This window comes from Xiphias gladius, chromosome 18, assembly GCF_016859285.1.
Source record: "Xiphias gladius isolate SHS-SW01 ecotype Sanya breed wild chromosome 18, ASM1685928v1, whole genome shotgun sequence".
Taxonomy (NCBI): Eukaryota; Metazoa; Chordata; class Actinopteri; order Istiophoriformes; family Xiphiidae; genus Xiphias; species Xiphias gladius.
Genome location: NC_053417.1, coordinates 23,452,176 through 23,472,394, shown reverse-complemented (window position 1 = coordinate 23,472,394; position 20,219 = coordinate 23,452,176). Strand labels below are relative to the sequence as shown.

At 41.0% G+C, this 20,219-nt stretch overlaps 2 protein-coding genes and 1 non-coding gene across 6 annotated transcripts; 1 reads left to right on the top strand and 2 right to left on the bottom strand.

Annotated features, from left to right (window-relative positions):
* Nucleotides 1-5,009: 5,009 nt before the first annotated feature.
* On the bottom strand, nt 5,010-7,458 carry ppdpfa (pancreatic progenitor cell differentiation and proliferation factor a). The gene is made up of 5 exons (XM_040151932.1): nt 7,312-7,458; nt 5,926-6,028; nt 5,694-5,771; nt 5,485-5,578; nt 5,010-5,369 (listed from the first exon to the last, which is right to left on the bottom strand). Exons 2-5 carry the CDS (start codon nt 5,978-5,980, stop codon nt 5,237-5,239), a joined length of 360 nt encoding a protein of 119 aa, XP_040007866.1. The 5' UTR covers nt 5,981-6,028; nt 7,312-7,458; the 3' UTR covers nt 5,010-5,236.
* A 1,407-nt stretch (nt 7,459-8,865) lies between these two features.
* trnae-cuc lies at nt 8,866-8,937 on the top strand. The gene has a single exon. It is a non-coding gene; the product is annotated as a tRNA-Glu (tRNA).
* A 537-nt stretch (nt 8,938-9,474) lies between these two features.
* LOC120804082 (tumor protein D54-like) lies at nt 9,475-17,956 on the bottom strand. Of its 4 annotated transcripts, none has more exons than XM_040153274.1 (9): nt 17,870-17,956; nt 15,752-15,876; nt 15,474-15,622; nt 15,133-15,180; nt 14,573-14,674; nt 11,906-11,932; nt 10,012-10,047; nt 9,827-9,875; nt 9,475-9,736 (listed from the first exon to the last, which is right to left on the bottom strand). In XM_040153274.1, exons 1-9 carry the CDS (start codon nt 17,928-17,930, stop codon nt 9,659-9,661), a joined length of 675 nt encoding a protein of 224 aa, XP_040009208.1. In that variant the 5' UTR covers nt 17,931-17,956; the 3' UTR covers nt 9,475-9,658. The 4 variants fall into 4 exon arrangements, with proteins under 4 accessions (XP_040009208.1, XP_040009211.1, XP_040009209.1 ...); XM_040153277.1 differs by lacking the exon at nt 17,870-17,956 and adding an exon at nt 16,837-17,044; XM_040153275.1 differs by lacking the exon at nt 11,906-11,932.
* Nucleotides 17,957-20,219: the final 2,263 nt, after the last annotated feature.

The following is a 20,219-nucleotide window of genomic DNA, read 5'->3' as shown; positions in this document are numbered from 1 at the left end:
TCAACTGAATTTTTCAAGCAAAATGACAAACATTACATGGTCCCAACACCTTGAATTTGAGAATCTGCCTCTTTTCTTTGTCCTAACATCATTAGAGTCGAATTTTTGGGGGGTTTTGGACAGTTGGTCGGACAAAACAAGAAACTGTGATGCTCATTTTTCCCTTTTTTTTCCCCTGATGTTTTATAGAATAAACGATAAATTGAGATTATGGTTGGTGGATAAATCCGTTATGACAACAATCTTTAGTTACAGAGCTAAAATTATGCTTCACCTCAACCAGCTACAACCTTAAGTGGCACTACACATTCAATAATAATAGGTAGTGTAACTCTCACAAGCTCCATTTTTTGGCAGTATGGTTACTGTTCCTTTTGACACTTGGAGTGCGTTTTGTTGCTATAATGATATTTTCAGTGCAGGACTTTCACTTGTGATAGAGGATTTTTATATGGCATCATCGCCACTTTTACTTTTACTGTAGGACCTTGATGCCTCCTCCACCACTGCCTCGTCAGCTTCGTAACATTTGCTGATAGCAGTAAACACCACACGGTCACTATTTGCTGTTTTAAAAACAAAACAAAACAAAAAAAAAAAAAACCCAAAACAAACAAACAAACCGTTTTGACCTCACGGTGGCGCTTGGTGAAAGTGTTAAAGGATCACTGAACTCATCGTAATTCATATATAATTGTTGTTTAGCAGTAATTTAAAGATCCATATTTATTAATTAGGTTAATACTCATAAACCTGTGTTTCTGATGCACGATGACCCCTGATGTTTTTTTTTTTTTATCGTGCTTCTCTCTGGTAGTCTGGTAGCTCCTTGCCAGTTGTTTTGCCTCGGCTCGTGTGGGTTCTGGCAAGATCCGCAGCTGGTTTCACAAACAAGAGTCTCAGGTGGGGATGGACGCCGTGTCCCCGCCGGACCAAAGTCGGACTTCCCAAACCGTGATAACACAGCAGCGACGACCTGATTATTTTCTTGTTTACACTTGCCCCCCCCCTAAATGTACAATTTCAGATCCAGTTACGACGATGGCTGGAAAGGTATCTTTTTTTTAAAATACCATCATCTCCGATCACCAGTTGTGGTCCTGAGGTGAAAAGAGCATTAAAACACTTTAAAAAAAATACTTCATTACCTGCTAGTAGTAGTACAATACCTACCTTGAAAATGTTACTTCAGTCAAATGTATGCAAATATTATTACCTAAGTGTAATTGAAGTATCAAAAGTAGAAGCTCTGGATGCAGAACTTTAATGTTGAAGGGGAGTTAATCTGGACCAATACGTCACATTTCATAAGCTGATCATGAGAAAAGGTATTGAAAGAAATATTGAGGGAGGGAGGTAATAACACAATGTAAAAATACTCAGCTAGAAACGTAAGTCCTGCGATCTACACGTTACTGGTACCAGCCCAGGTGCAGAAGTGTTAGTGGCAAAACCCCACCCGTAAAGCATCACAAGTAAAAGTGCTCCGTGCAGGACAAAGGGGCCTCTGCGAGTGTTATACTACGATATGTAATATTTAGAATGATGTGGTGCAGCGCGAGAACAATGTGTGTCCCTGAAATGCGGTGGGGTGGAAGGATAACGGAGCCTGAAAAGGAAAGGCTCAAGTAAAATGCAAGTACCTCAATTTTACACTGGAGCCTGTAATTCCCCTGCTTTCGTGCCCACGGGACGGCAGCTGGAAATCAGCTAGTAAGTCCGGTGCATTGCGTCTTTTCTCCTTGTGTGAGAATGGATGGTTTTAATGTGTGTACGTGCTCCCTGGCCAAGGAATGTAATAAAGTCCCCTAAAGCACGCACCGTGCGATAAAAACCCACATGTACAAAGGGGCCTCGGGCCCCTCTCAGGTCAGTCTCCTTTGAAATCTGTTTTCCAGGGCAACCTTTTTTTTTTTTTAGACATCCCAAACTTGATCCACCTCCATAAAAAAAAAAACAAATAAACAACCGTGGCCTGTTTACATTCGACCACGGCGGGACTTCCACAACGTGTCGAGGCCGAAAGTCACCCTCACTGACACGTGGGCGCGCAGAAGCTCGGCGGTTCACGTCCTGTGCTCGTGCTGCCGAACAAATATAGACCTTTCAGCGAGACGACGACACCTGAGCCCCCGCAAAGAGCACGAACCCCTTCCACCTAAAAGATAAATATATGAAATTACATAATGAGGCGCTGTGTCTGCTAATACTCGGAATTAGATGTGTGTTTCCTCTCCTCTTATCTGTGCGGTGGGAGCTCGTGTGTTTTGTGGGAGTCGGGCGTTGTGAGTCACGGGCCGGTTGCCTTTGCCCTAGATCTGTATTTGAGCCGAGTGATGTGCAGGAGCGGCCCGCGGGGCCCCCGCCAAACGTTCTCCGCTGGCTGCTGGCGATTGCGGCAGATCGGGGTTTAAAAAAAGCCTCTGACCCAAGAATAGAGTTTCGTTTAGCATCGCAGAGAAGTAAGATTAAAGGTCACTTTATTTACATTTTCAGTTATAGCTCGATCTCGGGAAGAGTAACCCACAAAAACAATTAACCACAACTTCTTGTCTGATTAAATCTGCAGATTGTTTTCTGAATATGTTTTACAACGTGACACCGCTATGGTTGAGGTTTAGTTAGGTTTGGGCGCAAAAGGGACCCGGTTAAGTCTCAGGAAACATCGTGCTTTGGATTAAAGCAAGTACTTTGTTAAGGTCAGGGGAGGCCCTTGTTGTCAAGAGGGCAATGATAAACATGCGGTTCGAGTCGGGGAACGATTTCGGTCATGCTCGTAAACGTGACCCCCCCCCCCATCCAACCCGACCTCGTCTTTTCCGCAGACTTTGTCTCTCCGTGATAACTTCGCCTCGTCTTCCCCTGTTCCCTCTGGCTGGAAGGCGTTGTCACTTGTCAAGTTCTTCTCGGCAGCACAGTCTCGCATGGTGGATCTATCAGCGTACATATAACATTTTGCGCTATCTGAGATTAATGGTGGATCATTTGTAAAAATAGCGAACAATAATAATAATGGTCCTCGACAGGTATCCCTCAAGGAACCTGTCTAGGGCCATTATTATTTTTGCTATCTTTACAAATGACTTATCAAATAACTGTTAAGCCAGAGACTTAAAGTCCTCGACGTTTCAGTTTTTCTCTCATAACAATATGTGATCAGTCAAATTAAAAGCAGCAGGGAACTCAAGTACTTTCCATGGAAAATAGCGCTGAAGTGTTGTAATTCAACCTTAAAAACCTTTGGCATCACATCATCATCATCATCATTCGTGTTTTTGTTTGTTTCTCTTCCTCTATCCATTGCTGTTTCTGGTCATGGCGTCTGTGTTGTTTTGAAATAAATATTCCGGGGATTCATGCCTCGTCGCGTTCTGTAAAGTTTGCGCACCCGAGAAATCCCGGGGGTCGCCCGGGGTAACTCAAAAGAGGCCGGCGTGACGGGAGACTCCCGTGCCGGCGAAGTGACACGGGATCGTTCGTGCGCGGGCCGGGAATCGCAGGGCATTTTTAGAGCCGAGCGCCTCTCTGATGCGTCGCCAGGAATAGGGCGGCTTCGGAGGGCAGAATGCGCGCGTCTTACATGGTTAGACTGGATGGAGGTCTGAAAGCACGAAGCACGTCTTTGTCCCTTTAAATGCCAAAGATAGTCGCCCCAGATTGTGGCTCTAAATGCTCATATGCAGTAGTGGAAATGTTTGACCCTCCTGTTTGCACAAAAGCATTATCTTGCAGCAGGACTGAACGGTCACCAGACTTTGTTCGGTCTATTTTTAGTTGTCAGTGCACACGTTGCAAAATGTTCCCTACTTATTATTTCACGGAAAAGTCATTTCAGAGAACCAGTAAGTTCATCGATTTCTCTAACTGTCATCAGTAATGTGTGTCGCCGTAGTAATCTCAATATTTTTAAGGCCAAATGTGATAATGAATTCTTAATATATGAACATTTCCCTTAGAGATCGGTTCTACAAGGGATCTGCCTTGGCTCTGCTGCAGTAATATTTGGAGAATTACGATGATTGTTTTCCCTGTGAGAGATTATCTATCGATATATTTATCAACGGTTGCCTCTCAGCATGTGCTTTGGTTGTGAGTGGCCAGCGATGATAATAATAATAATAATAATAATCTGCATTGGAGCACATTGACTTCATTCAGCTCAATCAACATGTTCTCTTACTGCGAATGTACCTTCGAATTTGTACCCCTTGTTTTTGGTTTTGTTCTGTGTGATGTTAGGTTAGGATGGTGGGCAACTTTTTTTTTTGGTTCATTTGTTTTGCATATACGTACACTGGGACAGCAGTATAAGGAATTTAATCATCATGAAAGCCTATGGATCCATTTCTCTCATGATATGCTAAAAAAGAAAGTGAAGAAAAAAAAAAAAATTTTTTGAAAAAGTTCTCTGACACTTCTTTCTTTCAGCAGTGTTCAGCCGCAAAAACTGAACACACCATGTTGCATTTGCGGACAGAAAACAAAGACTGTTCAGCTGACTTTGGCTGCTATTTCCAACAAATTCATACACTTGTGGAGGCGGCTTTGAAATCAACGTCTGTGTGAAAAAAACGTTTGGTTGTCTTCACCTTTACTTTCCGGGACCGTCTCCTTTCCAGAAGCTGTTGACCTACCTTCCAGCTAAGCTGATGTGTTATGCAGGCTTCATTGACAACCGCATTAATCACTGCTAATCATTTCGACGCTAAGCAGATTAGGTCTGGCTGGTAAGCAGGCTGCGTGTGTTCCCTTATAAAACAGCTGCTCGGCTGTTTGGATGAGAGGTGAGGAGAGGTGACAATGTGGTCCCGAAGATTTGAGGTTTACTAAAAAAAAAAAAAAAAAATAAAAAAAAAACAACCACAAAACAGATAATATCACGTCGTTTTCCTGAATAACAATAAGCCTATTTTAAATTTGGCTACCTTGTCTTAACAACAGCTGTGAGGAGACGATAAAACACAATGGAAGTGCTGACTGCAAGCATTTTATTTATCATTATTAACAGTGTCAAGTTACAAGAGGAATAAAATGAAAAAACTTTTTACAAACTTGAACTTTTTTTTTTTTTTAAACTTTTGGTCATAATAAAAACATACTATACAAGGGCAAAGATGAAATGCAAACTCTCTTTACTAAAGGTAAAAAAAAACAACATCATTATCATCAACACCGTCGTCTCTATCTCCAGGGCTGGGAGACTACGTGATGGCGAGCTGCGGGCAGGGAGTGGAGTCTAGGAGGAAGCTGGTGGAGGAGTCGATGGTTCAGACTTTCCACTTTCGCTGCTCTCGCTGACCTGTCTCTGCAAAACCATCTCCCGGGCGACGCAGGTCACCTGGCCGTTGGCCACCGTGTAGGTTTTGTTCCTGCGACACGGAGAGAAGGCTGTAATGTTAACACCGAGAACCAAAAACAAAAAACCCAAGAGAACAGCTCCTGATTAACTTTAGCTTGCTTATGTTACTATTTTAGGAAACTCACATTTGACTTTCAAATCCGTTCTGCATGCCGGGCTGGTTCGGTTTTGCAAAGAAAAATGAAGTCCACCAGTGGCCGGAGTCTTGCCTCGGAAGTCCTGAGGAGAACAAAATAACTCTTAAAGGGTTTTTTTTATTTTCTATTGCTTCGGTGCAGGGAGGCCTCGCATTTCCACACTTAAACTCAAAACTAAACGCCATCCTGCATCATACCTGGGTGGTGGGGAATGACCTCCCCCGTGTACTCGGCACTGCCACAGGAGCTGTTGCTGGAGGTGGACCCGAGACGCCCTGGATCAAAGACACAGCAAGTTTCCTTTTTAAGGACAAATTCAAGGACCTCAGGGTCTTTCAAAAACCAAAACAGGCTCCCACCGTGGAAAGAAAAAACGATTGGCATCAGATGCAGATTGAAAAAAGACAATGTAAACGCATCTAAACTCACTTCGGTAGTAATCATGGGTGGCGATGAGGGAGCCACTTGACGGAATTGCTGCCATTTTCTCCGACCTTATGTGGAAAACCGCTCAGAGATGGAAAATGGTGACCTGAGGGAGAGAAAGAGGAAAACAGATGGCACAGGTGTTATTAGGCTGGATTTAAAATGGGGGGGAAAGGGTTTCTGTTATGTTCTGTTCTGTTCCATTTCTTTCCGTTTTCTCTCTTGTGGTTTCGTGTGTCCCTCTTTACCGTTGTCACCACATTTCTTTCTTTTTTTTTTTTTGTCATTTCGAAAAACCCCTGCACGCGAGCACGGTGCGTCAGCACAGAGATCCTGCCCGTGTTTGTGGAGACGCGAGAGCGCTACCTGCCACCGACGGCGTCCACAGAAGAGCCCTCTGTGCGCCGTCCCTGTGCGCAGGCCTTCGCCCCGCAGAGTGGCTAGAGCAGAAGCAGCTGCCTCCGAGAGTCTCGTTTCCCACGACTCAAATAACTAGAGTGTGTGTGTGTGTGTGTGTGTGTGTGAGAGAGAGAGAGAGCACGTCAACGCGCACAGCTGAACTCCGCCAGGGTGTCGCACGAGCTGGCTGCGTGACTCCAGAGGCCCCTGGCTTAAAGGCTGTGTCAGTGTTCCTGCAAGAGAGGACGTGTGTGTGTGTGTTGCTGGTAAACGGCCAAGCTGCTACTGCTGTGCAGCCGGGAAATTATTGCAAATAAGAAATGAATCAATAACTAAGCTTGACCCTTTTTCGGGGCTTATTGACAGTGCAGCAGAATGTTTTGAATGTTTGAGAAATATGCAAAGATAAGCATTTAGCGTTTGTGTATGTACGTGTGTTTCAGACACGAATCCCCCCCCTCCCCGTTAAGCGTCCGGAGCCTGAGAACCAGTTGGAGGCTGTAAAGCCTGACACCAGGTGAGCAGCAGATGGCTTTGGGGATTCCAAGGAGCAGGACAAACACATGGCCTGCACTGCATGGCCCGGACAAACACAGCAGCCGACGCGTAAGCTCATACACAGGGGCCAGAGGGCGGTTTTACCAACCGGTTGCAAGTGCCTGGACAAATGTATGAGGGTTTTTAGTGTATGTGTGGCCTGGCAGAGGATGCAACTATTCAAAAAAAAACAAAAAACAAAAACTGACACACCGGTCTGTGAACGTAACAGACGGTTTCGCAGTGACAAAGCATTCCAGCACACTTGTGCAAAAACAAAACAATAAAACCAAAAACTTCCCTTGTGTTTTGTGATAAAGACAGGTGTTGTGAGACAAACGTGGGGGGACACTGACAGGAAAGGCACAGCACTTAGCCTAAAACCGATGGACTGGACCTTTGTAGTTGTTTTTGGTTTAGTTTAAAAGGACAAGAAGATTTTTTGTGACCTACCTTGAAGACTGAGATGCTGCTGTTTGGCACCAGACGCGGCTGCAAGGTGCGGATGGCGTCAAGTAGAAGAAGTGCTAGTTGTTACAACGGCCCATCTGTGGATACGCTCTCTGGCTCGGACTCCTTCTCGGTCACTGCCCCGCTGCTGCCCTCGACCGGCCTCTTATAAGGCTCCGGCCGCCGGCGCGTGGCGCCGTGGCACGGGGCCGGGGGCGGGGACAGCTCGAGGGCTCAGAGCGTGAGTTTGGTTCCTGGTTGGTTGACGGGCAGGAGCTCGGTGACGCCGGACAAAAGGAGGCTCTTTGGGGGGGGGGTGAGGCTCGATTTAACCTGCTGAAGGACACAATCATACATCCGTGTTAGTCAGCCGGTCAACGTTTCGGTTTCCAACACGGTTTTGAAGGACAATACTGGCCATTAAAACAACCCCCCCCCCGCAATCACGATAAAACTATGTACACGAAGTAATAACCCCAGTTAGCCCATTGCATTATATTAAATACACCCAGGATGCATGGGAAACAAAACCATTATACTGAAAGTTTGGCTGAAGCTCATATACTACCTTCACTTAGTGACACGGATGTTTGCTCATGATGTCTTTGTCCACCTTGGTCCCGTAAATGATGTTACTTCTGAAATGTACCATTATTTTGTAATGTTTTTATAATGTGAAATCACTGTTCAATGAAAAACTTATCGGTGATTTCGCTGATATCACTGAGATCAACAAATCACTCACATATATATATATACACACACACACTTTTGCAATAAGACCACACTTAAAACAACAGTTAAATGTGAAATTTTTAATATGGTGTTGACATTTAGCAATCAAAAGTCCTGCTCCAGTCCCAAGATCATAACAAAGGACAGGCCAAAACCCTCACCCTCATCTGCATAGGAGTGACTTTAATTACTTACAGTGATATTTACTTGACTTAAATTTGATTTTATATTAAGGAGGGAAGACAATCTAATATATATTTTTTTAAATTACATATTCAGTTGTTATTACACTGTAGTAATCTTATGGCTGACTGTTTCTTGGGGATGCAAAAGCTCATTGAATGACTCCACACTTCAGAGACCCCTGGGGCTCTCTCTCTTTTTAAGTCAAAAAAGAGATAAATAGTTTTAATTTTCAAGTTTGTGAGCAGGGCTAAGAGTGAACCATTTTTACTTTTGTGTCTCACTGATGTTCATATTTTAACTTTTAGCACTTTGCTAAATGTCGACCAGGACTGAAGAAACGTTTGTGCGTTACACCAATGGAAAACAAACTTAATAGCCTTTTTCGTACCACTCGAGACTCATTCTTCCAGCAACCGTCCACAAATACGAACGATTAACTTCATCAGAGCCGGCGTAAGTTAACCATGGTCCATAAATGATCTAAGGGCGTTTCGAAAGGAAACAGGATCTGTTACAAGTGTGTCGGAGAGCTGTTGACTAGCTGTTTTGTTTTTGTTTGTTTTTTCACAGCAAACTCCATTTAGCGCTGCTCTTCAGCGATTTAAAATAATTGATAATCGCTCGATTCCGTATCTCTCCCTGGTGGTCTAGTGGTTAGGATTCGGCGCTCTCACCGCCGCGGCCCGGGTTCGATTCCCGGTCAGGGAACAGTGTTTTGTTATTGTTTTTTTTCCCCTTGCTGTTCTTTGCACACCCATTTCAGTCCACCAGTGTGTTTATGGTTTGGCCGAACAGTTAGGACCTGAATATACCTTTCTCACATCCATGATTTTGACATGTATAAACAATAACAACAATGGCTGCCGTTTTTCATATCCTGAACAAAACACTGCAAGTTCAGGTTTTTAATACATTTAGATGCCTCTAGCACCACCCAAGGGCTATATATAAAACTATGCCACCGCTGATTGTCGCTCTGTTTTATAAGGAAGTAAATTACATTTGCTTACATGACCATTAATGACAAAAAGCAACACGCCATTCAGTTGACTTTAACTAAAAATCATAGATGTACAAAAATACTCGATGTAGGTGATATTCTCTGGTGTAAATGTCACAATTATTGCAATGAATGCATATTGCAAGCAAGTCAGCTGATTTCAGAAAAATGGGATTACTTTACTCATATTTCAAAATAAATAAATTACATTTATGGAACATGCTGAAACATACATGTTAAAATATTGTTTTGATATTTGAGGTTAGAATACAATACATTACAGTACAAATTTAATACATTCTATGGGTCATTCTGTATCAATTTACAGTCAGAAATAACAGTGGACAAATTCACACAGACAAGGGAGTAAAATAACATTCTTTCATAACTTTACATGGTATGAAAAATAATTCATCGTGGTATGTTATCTCATGTGCTGTGGCGTGAGGATCTTCTTTCAAACCCAGATGTATCTCCATTGTTTGTCAGACTGCCAGTGACCTTGTCCTGCGCGATTCAGACGCAAAACAAGTGATCAATACTCATACAGTAAGAAAACTGTGATCATCGTGTGTCCTGCTGTTTCGATGGACTCACCTTCACGTTGCCGACCACTTCCTCAAAAGACTTGAAAGTAGAAGAGTGTCTGCAGAGAAATTAGAAGATAGATCACCCAGTACACATTTTATTCTATCGCATAAACCATTTTTGTTTTACCGCACAAATACAGCAGTAAGCAGTAACTGTAGGAACTGCAGAGACAAACAATCATGCTGTTTTACCTCATAGTCGGCACACTTATAGTGTGGCTCAGGGTGCTGGGTAAGGGAAAGAAGGAAGGGGCTTTGAGAATTAAAACTGACAAGTAAGGCTTTCAAACAATACAGAATCAGTAAACGCATAAAAGAAACAACCCTTTCATTTTCTCAAAGTTTTATATTTTATATGCAGAATGATGAGTACTTGACTTGTGCCACTTGTGAAGAATCAAAATGGTGATTTGAGTTCTAAGGACAACTTTCATGGAGGTGTGTTTTTGTTTTGGAGGGAAAAATCCAATAATACACAAGTCAAGGTTCTGCTGTTTTTGCTTGTTTTCTAGACGTCTCCTAGGCATTTGAACTGATTAATCATTGGAAATTGTTTTATGAGCTGCTTGACAGGGGGGCATCCATTGTCATCGTCCCTATGACGCTGTATTGGTAAAGATGGCAGAAATTTTGCGCACAGTGGGGTATTATGTTCTCCGATCTCGTCACTGTAACTAAGGGCATGTGGCAAGGTAGAGAGCCAGCCGTGGGACACTTTGGCCTTGGTAGTGCTACTTTAGGTTTGTTTTGGCCCGTACAGGACTCAGCCTTCACACCGCCATGACAAATGGTACATCGTTTGAAAGCTCTAAGTCTCCTCCTATCTCTGCAAAGCATTTCATGATCCCCTTATCACTGCAAAACAAATGTGAGGCTTGTGAGGTTTGTGACTCTGCAACTTTTGTTCAGTATCTCTTATACTCATTTTGACTTGTTGGTTGTAAAACCTAAAGAGTTACCTTTCAAAGGAGATTATGACGGTAATTGACAAGGCTGAGGAGCAGAAACCTTTTTATTTTGGGTACATTACTTTTTGGCTTGTGCACAAAAGCGGGGGTGCCTGGTAACAGGTTGACTTATATGTAGATGATCTAAACCAGAAATTTAGTGAGTCAGGAGTCGACTGTCACATTGGGCAAATCCCCATTAATCCCGTTTCATGCAAATGACATAGTCTATGAATTATCTTTCCCTCAGTGAAGGCACTTCAGCAACATCTTTCTAGTTGCGACGCCCTAATGAGAAAGTCGTCTTACAGATTTGAACAGCACCTACGCACATCTACAAATCCCATCATTAACAAACTTCTTCATTCAGATGTAACGATATTCAGTTTCTACTGGGCACCACATAATGTTTAATCTTTTTGTTTATTCTGTTTGTATTTATATATTGTTTGTATTTGTGCATTGTTTGTTCTACTGGCCAGAAGTGCCTTTTAATAAGTTAATATTATTATTATTATTATTATTATTATTAGTAGTAGTAGTAGTAGTAGTAGTAGTAGTATTATATATCTTTGGTGTAGAACTGCAATTAGTGTTTTTTTTTCCGTATCAATTAATTTGTCAGTTATGTTTACAATTTATCAATAAATTGTTTAGTCAAAAAAATGTCAGAAAAAAGTAAAAAAAATGTGCATCACAATTTGCCAGAGCCCAAGGCGATGTTTTCAGACAATTGTTTTGTCAGAACAACAGTTCAAAGGTCAAACATATTTGGCTTAAAAAGAAACAGCATATGTTTATTATTTTTTCATAATAAATCATTTGATAAAAAATATTAATTGATTATGAAAATTGGGAACATTGTTATATTTTCTGTCCATTGACTAAATAAATTAATCCACTAATTATTTCAGCCCTACTTTTGTGTTTCATACAGTATACAGTATGCTTTATTCATGTCAACTGGATGATCATCTAACAGCTTCCAAAGCTGTACAAAGATGAAACTCACTCTAAATTCACTTCATTTTACCTAACATTTTACTAACGTTCTGGTCAGGACACATTGCACACGCACTTCAGTCAGTTCTGCTTCACGGCACTGAGTTAAGTTTAGTCTTACCACTCACAGATCTTACCGTGGTGGGCTTGGAAGAGGCAGCGCTCTGTAGAGTTGCAGCATGAAGATAAAGACAGACACACAGATAACGTCACATTGCCGTCTGTTTCCACATGGATGAGAACAACAACAACAGACTTATCACCTACTGCTGCTGAGGTCCAGCTCTACTAGTGTGATTGGATTATAGTTGCTTACTGGCTAAAAAAACAACACAAGACAGGAGGCCTTCGAACGTGTACTCGACCCAAAATCTTCTTAGATTTCAAAATACTCATACTTTACAGAGTACGCATGATGTGGTCAGCTTGAATTTGTGTTGTTTTCAGTGGATTTCAATTGTCCAGTCCTAATAATAATCGGTTTCCACAGTGAAAAAACTATAATAAAAAATAAATAAAAAATTTCAGCCACTTTTAAAGCCTAAAGGAGGAAAATTCTTGATAGTCAAAAGATAGATTTTGGGTGGGGTATCACTTAAAAATTGATGTTTGGCAAAGACATAAGGGGTCATCAATCACTTTAGCTATAAAGGGATAAGTCAAGCAGTATTCTTTATTTTTCGCATTGTCAATAAATCTGACTGAAAGACCAAAACCAAGTCTCTCTACACTTTCTGACTTCTGTACTCTGAAGCACTCAACAACAGGCCAGCCAGGATGGAGCAGAATAGAGGAACTGTTTTAGGGCTGCAAGAAATTTCTTTTCCCACCCGAGGTGGGCGAAGACCTGCCCCTACCCTGCCTCTGTCAAAAATCCTAGGTTATTCAATTTAGTCTCGTGTGTGACTAAGAAAAGCTTCAAATCTTCCTACCTAAGAATCTAGAAACAGCAAACATTTCACTTTTTTGGTTTAAAAAAAAAACAACTATATCAAAATAATTGAAGATTAATTTTCTGTCGGTCAACTAATTGACTAATCGTCCCAGCTCTAAATTGATTCAAAATAAACTACAGTGGCCATATTCCTTGTGGTCAACATGTGGCTCAATGATGTGTTTTTAATGGCTTTTGGACAATGATGGAGTTTTATAGTTTCAGTCTTTTTTATGGCATTTTGTTCACAATAAGAAAAATATAAAATATTGCCAATCTTATCCTTTAAATGAGTTGCATCTCAGCATTTGTTAAAGATACAATAGTAAACTTAAAAGACCAATCAAATTTTATGTTTTACCTAGATTATGTTTCTGTGTTTTTATGTTTCTAAAGTAATCAAAACAAAGCAAAATATAGCTGGGATGGTTAATTTCTTACAAATCCCCATTGTGCGGCTGTCATGTAATGTCTAGTCATGTCACTATATTACTACACATCAACTGCAATAAGACAATAACTTAACATTTCTTGTCCTCAGGGATTTTACTAACTGTATGTCGTATACTGACTCTGACAGAAGGTCTGTTTCACGGAAGATATTTTGACATGCCGAAATACAAAAAGCAGAGGTGTCAATAATTAAATTACTGCCATCCTTAATGTTATTATTTACACCTGTGCTTTTCCTCCTATGACAAGTTAAAATGTCTGCTGTGAAAAAGGCAGACAAATTAAACCCTTGTTCAGTTGTGAGATCCTGTGAGACACAGGGATAATAAAGTGCATTCAAGTAGATAGTGATAAGAAATAATAGACAAAACAAACAAAACATACTTCCTAATACAAGTGCTTTGTAACGTTCTGGTCTGTAAATTTATTTCTAGTAACCAAAACGTGGCTTGATATATTCTTCTTTTAATATTCATTACATGTATTAGTTTGAGATGTGTATTGTTTTTTCTTTTAGTCTGGCAACCTTTAACAGTAAGCTCACTTTGCATTTCAAAGCATCGCTCTGACATGTTGTCCACTTGTAATGACTCTCTGTTGGTCTCCTGCCTGTCCATCTGCCTGGATGAATTAGTCAAAGAAAGCTTTTCCTACCCGGCGCCTTGATGCACTGTTGCACTATTAAGCCCCATTCTTCTTTCATTTTACACAAACAATGTGTGTTGTTTTTATTGCTATACTAAGGGCGTACCACAGAGAACAAAAACTACTATCTCAAACTAATTTTTTCTGCTCATTTCGGTTTGTTATGACTCATTACTGAGCAATTTTTGTGTCATTATGCTGGAGTTTGTGACTCTGTAGACACATTATTGTGAACACAATAACTCACAAACGAGACATAGAAACTTCATACTTGCACCACAGGTACCTTATATGGAGTAGAGGATCTGATTAGATTTTGAGAGCACTGTGCTGCATAAATTTGCATATTAATGAGGGAACACTGATTTCCCAGAAATTGCTGTTATTCCTTAACACTTTAAGCTGAGTAGTCTAGTATCAAAGGGATGCTAGATGTGTATCTCGCAATGACAAACACACTGGCAAGAAAAATCTTTGCTAATTATTGATCTTACTGGCTTAATTAGAAGGAAACTGATTTTTCTTGTGAACACGATAACTCAAGAACAATACTTAGCAGAAACTTAAAACTTACACCACAGGTACCCCGTGTGACGAAGATGATCTGATTAGATTTTTTGAACACTGTGCTGCATAAATTTGCATATTAATGATGTACAACCAATTTCTGGGGGGCAAGTTGTTCTTGTTGAACAAATAAAATAGGAAATATATTGAACTTGTTTTTCTTTTGAAAATTAGGAGAGCAGAGCTCAGCCAATTGTGTGGTTACCTCATCTCTGCGAGTCTCCTGGTGATGGCCACGCCCAAATTGGACAGCGCGGAAGACGTCACCTGGCCTGCATGAGAGAAACTCTCCCGTGTCCTCATATATCTACAGGTAGAAAGAATAAGTAGACGTCAGGGTCTGAATGGTGGAAAGTCACAATATTGCCAGCACACAAGATGCTTTGCTAGAAGGAGAGTGCATATAAAGGGTACAAAGGTATGACTTCACACAGAGAATTTAAACAGTCAACAACGAGCTCATATACGTCATTGGCTACACCCCATCTGGCTACAAAAGATCCTTCGTCCACTCTGATTCAAACACTTCAGGTTAGTCCTGCCGTTGCCCTTTAATACTACTGCTCCTTGTGCTAAGTCAGGTTGTAAGGCTATTAACAGGGCACCGATCCTATTTGACCGGGAAAATCCCATCAGTTGTTTCTTAGAACAGGTCCCGCTTTGGCATGAGAGCACAGAACAAAACGTTGGGAAACCCCTGTGCCATGTAGTACAATTTTTTCTTTTCTTTCAGGATGTGCTGTACTGATGATGACCAACACTCACACACTGGAGTGGCTGATGTCCTCCAAAGTGGCAGAGGCTGTGAGATATCTGAAACAAGAAAAGAACATGCAGAAGTTAGTAGATCATTACCCCGACTTAAGAGTGAGACCACAGCACTCATTACCCAATAACGTGATTTGCATGGTTATGTAACCAAGTCACACTAAGACAATGCGTGGCAAATGTTCTGCCAGTGCAGGGGTTGGGTGTCTTAAATCAGTTAAGCCTAGGGAGGTGCACAGTGAAGTGTTTAAGCCTCCTGCAGACCTTACTACTGTATTTGTGTCCCACATAGTGCCAGTGAAAACGTGAAGTGTTTATGAGGATGCAAGTGCACTTACGGGGCTGAGGTTTGGACTTCTTGCCAGCCTTTGGACAGGTTCTGTTTGATGTTACTGAGAGGACTCATACCCAGCTGCCTCCTGATGTCTGCTGCATATTTTTCTTTGGCCAAAAGCACCTGCCGCAAGGTCTGAATTTCATCCTCCGTCTATGTGAGGGAAAAAAGCAAAATGGTTTAAGAGAGACAAAAGCTACCAAATGACGTTAGACATATTTACTTTCTTACTGCCTGTTTTTGTCACACATTATGATGACTAGCCCAAAAGAGCTGCATCACCTTTGCGAGTTCAAACCGTAGACTGTCCAAGTCCTCCTCTGTTAGATCTGAGGGTGAGGATCCATTGATGGATGTTTCTGGTATCCTCGTAGAGAAGTTCATGGATGATGGAACTCCACTAAAGCCTTAGAAAGAAGCATGGGGAAATATATTTTTTAAAAAAAGACTTTACTTAAAGTCCCCCAATTTAGCCTTTATAAGCGATAATAGCACTTGACGAATGATTTATAACAGACTATAATGTAGTTGTAAGCAAGTGTTTATTAATTAATTTCTTAACAACTATAACTCCTCCTGTGGGCACCAATAAATGGAGGCTGGTGTATAAACAGATTATAAATGACAATATGATAAAACATAGTTGCAATAATAAGAACTATGTCTTCATGGGAGAATTTGTAACTGTTGATAAATACTGTACATCAGTGAACACTTAAAGGGGCAACGTGTCAGAAATGACCAAATGTACAATTCATAATCCAAACATATAGGGGGGCAGCATGGTACCAGAAAGTTGGTTTGTCCGACCCTATCGTAAGAAACAAGGAAATACACTATTTGGTCAGCTAATTTGTCTGCATTAGGATGCTCCGTCAACTTTGCTTTTTAACACGAGGCTTTGAATGTATATTCCTCAATAGCTCTTGTGCTGGGATCACCAGCTGATATAAGTTTATTTTCAGAAATCATACGGATATGGGGAGGTGCACGCTGGTCGGCTCTGAGTCTGTTGTTATCACTTCAGTATAAAATAATTAGGTTAAACTGATTTAATATGCGAAAAATACTAGGTCTGTATGCTTGTTTATAATTCATTTAGGGTAATAAAGCTGGAAGGTAGAGTGCATTGATGCCGATTCAGTTAATCTAGAGATAATATGCAGATTTTTTTTTTTTTTTCTGCGACCAATTGATTGGTTGAAGAGTGGGTACGATTTCAGTCGACCAAGATTTTCTTTGGTCGACTACAGCCCTACAACCCTCATCCTCAAACTGCGCTAATGTTGGCTTGAATAAATCTAACCTGAGCATAGGGCAGTTGTTGACATGCTGCCAAACCTGCATGGATTTCCAGACACGTTTACCTTGCAATCTGATTATGTAACTGCTAGGCTTTTTTTTTTTTTTTCTTGGTTGTCGTTAAGACCGACGGCGACGGTTTCACTCCCAGTCTGTCCGGTCAGAGAGACAGGAAAGACGTGGTGGTGGCAGGGGTGAGGGAGAGCAGCTGGGGCCGCGGCATCAACAGCTGAGCCCGAGGAAAAAGTGGAGGGATGTAGCCGAGCGATGACGGCTACGACGCCGGTTTACACCCCAATCACGGTTACTGCTTCTTCTTCCCCTCATGTCCGTCTGAGGGCAGACTGGACGCTACATTGACTCGCTATCGCCTCCTGAGGTACAAAGTGGTATTACGAGACGGGACAGGCCGGGTCTAGCTGATTAGCATGCTAGCTTCAGTAGATATCTCTGAAAACACACAACATAGAGGTCTTTGACATAACGTCAAAACTGCTATTCCTCCACATACTGTTGATAATCTTAATTTTTGAATGTTTAAAACTAAAAGACTTACATATTGCCCCTTTAAAAATGTCCTTACATCTGCTTGAAACTAAATTATAATATCTTATTAAAAAATCATTGAATGCTTATAAAGTGCTTATATGTGTTAAATAAGAGGATTTGAAGTAAAATGTTACCAATACAAATATAATATTAAATTCTTTCGTGGATGAAGAAGTCCTACAGAAACCTTCCAGATAGCTAGATAGATAGATAGAGCTGTTGCATACTTTTTTAAAGACATGTTATTGGCTAAGGAGTTTAGTAAGTTAAAAACTAGAGCAGTTATAGCAGTAACAGATGTTAGTACCGTGGGTTTTATGTATTTTATAACAAACGCAGGCATCCGGAGCTGTCCTCGGTGCTGAACTTCACTCTCTCTGCCTAGCTAGCCGAGGCTAGCCAGCTAATGGCCAGGGTTACCTGTTGCACGCGGAGCTAACGTTGGCCACCGTCGACCGCGGCATAAACACACTGTAAAGCGCGTCAGGTGCCCGGTATCGGTGCAGATGAGCTGCACGGTGCTATACAGGCGACGTGAGGTGGTCTTACCTTGTCGGTTCATTGCCGCCACTCTGAATGTTTTGACTGGCCAGCTGCTGCCCGTCTCCATCCAGTCAGCTCAAGTCAGAAACTGAGAGCAGGCAGGTGCAGTCAGGATCACCGAGGCTATTATTGGGACTGGTGCTGTCTACACACACTCACACACTCACGCATGCGCACACACACACACACACACACACACACACACACACACACAATGGGGTGAGGTATTTGTACTTTACTTGAGTATTTCCATTGAAAGCTACTTTGTACTTCTATAGCGCACGCAGTTGCCCTTGGCCAAGAGAAGTCGCTTCAATATGTCCTCTCTCTGATTTATATATATATATATATATATATATATATATATATATATATTTTTTTTTTTTTTTTTTTTTTTTTTTTCCCCGGAGTGATTGCAGTGCAGTATAAATACAGTCATATGAAAAAAACTACTAAAGATCCATTGGGAATAATAGGAGGAGGAGATTTGGAATAGGCCAAAGCTCAGAAACTAAATTCAAATCAAAGAAGATTAGTGGACTTCGATCTATAGTGAGTATCACGAAACTTCTCCTGACTGGCACTCCTAGCCAGCCAGCCAACCAACAAGCCCCTCCATGGGAGACAGTCAGTGCAGTGAAATCACCTCACTATCATCGGGCCACCCTGGAGCTCAGCTGATGAAGAGTCCACCGAGGAGTGCAGTTCATCCCTGTCAGAACATACAGCCATTCAAATTTCATGTTAGTTCCTGCTTTAATATATAGCACTGCGTATATTTAAATGAAACAATTTGAAATGTCTTTAGTGTAACTGCTAACAACTGATCTGAGATCTGAGATGTGAGACGAGAGGCCCCAACTATATATTTCTTTTGAGTGAAGGGTCACAGGCCAAAAGGTTTGGGTTTTAATCTGTAGCGATGTATTGTAATTTATAAGCAGATCATGTGTTTTTTTGTGTAAAATGTTAACCTGCAAATTAATTAATAACTATAGCTGTCATATATGTGGAATGGAGTAGAAATTACAATATTTCCCTCTGAAATGTAGTGGAGACAAATATCTCAACACTGTACTCAATTACAGTACTTGATTAAATGTACTTAGTCCCTTTCCACCACTAAATTTGTGCATGAAGTCCTTTGACATAAGTATCAGCCGTTCCATATTCCCAGTGCTGTGATGTGAGTTCAAGGGTGGAGGGTTATGACACCTGCACATTAGCTTGTAAATTATGACTTTAATCAATAAAGTGGTCCCCCTACTATTTTCACCAGTCTGTGTGGCTTCTGACCCTTTACAGGACTCTCTTCTTCCATGAAGGTAAATCTTCATGAAATGAAAAATATTCAACAACCCCTAATGCATGTTACTGAAAAGCCTGAAGTGCTAGGCAATATGTGCTATGTAATCCTGGAAGTGATGGTCATGTTGAACTTTGTAGTGCCACCCGGTGGTACCGTAGAATAGCACTGTTCTAAACTGGAGTGAGACTAGATTTGTCTTTTGCTGGCTTCATCTAATACTAAGCCGCTTTAGACACATTTTAGGATTGATCGAAAGAGGTGGATCAGCCAAGAGCAACCACAACAAATCACTGTAATAAGGTAAGTTGTTGAATATAAAAGAAAAGCGTCAAACAGGCAAGTGTAAAACCATCATCACAGGTAATATATGGTGTATTCGGTTCATATAAATTTTCTAAATTTTTTAAAAAAGGGGTCGGGGCCGACTCCTAGGTTGGGAACCACTGGACTCAAATACCAAACTGTATATAAACTATCATTACTTTTACATAAGTAAAGGGTCTGAATACTTCGTCCACCGCTGTGCACACACAAAGACTCACACACGTGGAAGAAGTGTCCAGCTCCTTTTACCAAACTAGTGATAATAATAATACCTCGGTGTAAAAATATGCATTCAGATTTCTCAATTATGTAAAAATACATAATTTTCCTACCATAAATAATATGCTGTATTATATAGGCAGAATGGCTCCTGTCACTCTTGCAGTATTATATGTTATATTAATGTATTATTATTACTTCTGCATTAATGTAAGTCGCACTTCCCTGCTGGAACTGGTCAAGGAACCAAATTCAACTATTTAATTTTAACTATTTTACTGTACTGTATAAACTGTTGGGTAGTTTAATCCACAACAATATATCATATTTTATAAGATGATAGTTTGTGTGTAAGAGTATTAAGCATGAAGTAAAAAGAGAAATATTTGCCTCTGAAATGTAGTGAAGTAGAAGTATAACGTAGCATAAGATGAAAATACTCCTAAAATTTTATTTAAAGTTTAAAGTTTTATTTAAAGTTTATTCCAACATTTAGTTAATCAC

What these genes read in the sequence shown, in the direction of transcription:
- ppdpfa (XM_040151932.1), bottom strand. Translation starts at nt 5,980, where the DNA reads ATGGCAGCAATTCCGTCAAGTGGCTCCCTCATCGCCACCCATGATTAC. An exon ending in GGTCATTCCCCACCACCCAG is followed by an intron (nt 5,579 to 5,693) that starts GTATGATGCAGG and finishes TGTTCTCCTCAG; the next exon opens with GACTTCCGAGGCAAGACTCC. An exon ending in AACGGATTTGAAAGTCAAAT is followed by an intron (nt 5,370 to 5,484) that starts GTGAGTTTCCTA and finishes TCCGTGTCGCAG; the next exon opens with GAACAAAACCTACACGGTGG.
- LOC120804082 (XM_040153274.1), bottom strand. Translation starts at nt 17,930, where the DNA reads ATGGAGACGGGCAGCAGCTGGCCAGTCAAAACATTCAGAGTGGCGGCA. An exon ending in GGCGGCAATGAACCGACAAG is followed by an intron (nt 15,877 to 17,869) that starts GTAAGACCACCT and finishes CTTCTTTCTAAG; the next exon opens with GCTTTAGTGGAGTTCCATCA. An exon ending in ATAAGTGTGCCGACTATGAG is followed by an intron (nt 9,876 to 10,011) that starts GTAAAACAGCAT and finishes ATTTCTCTGCAG; the next exon opens with ACACTCTTCTACTTTCAAGT.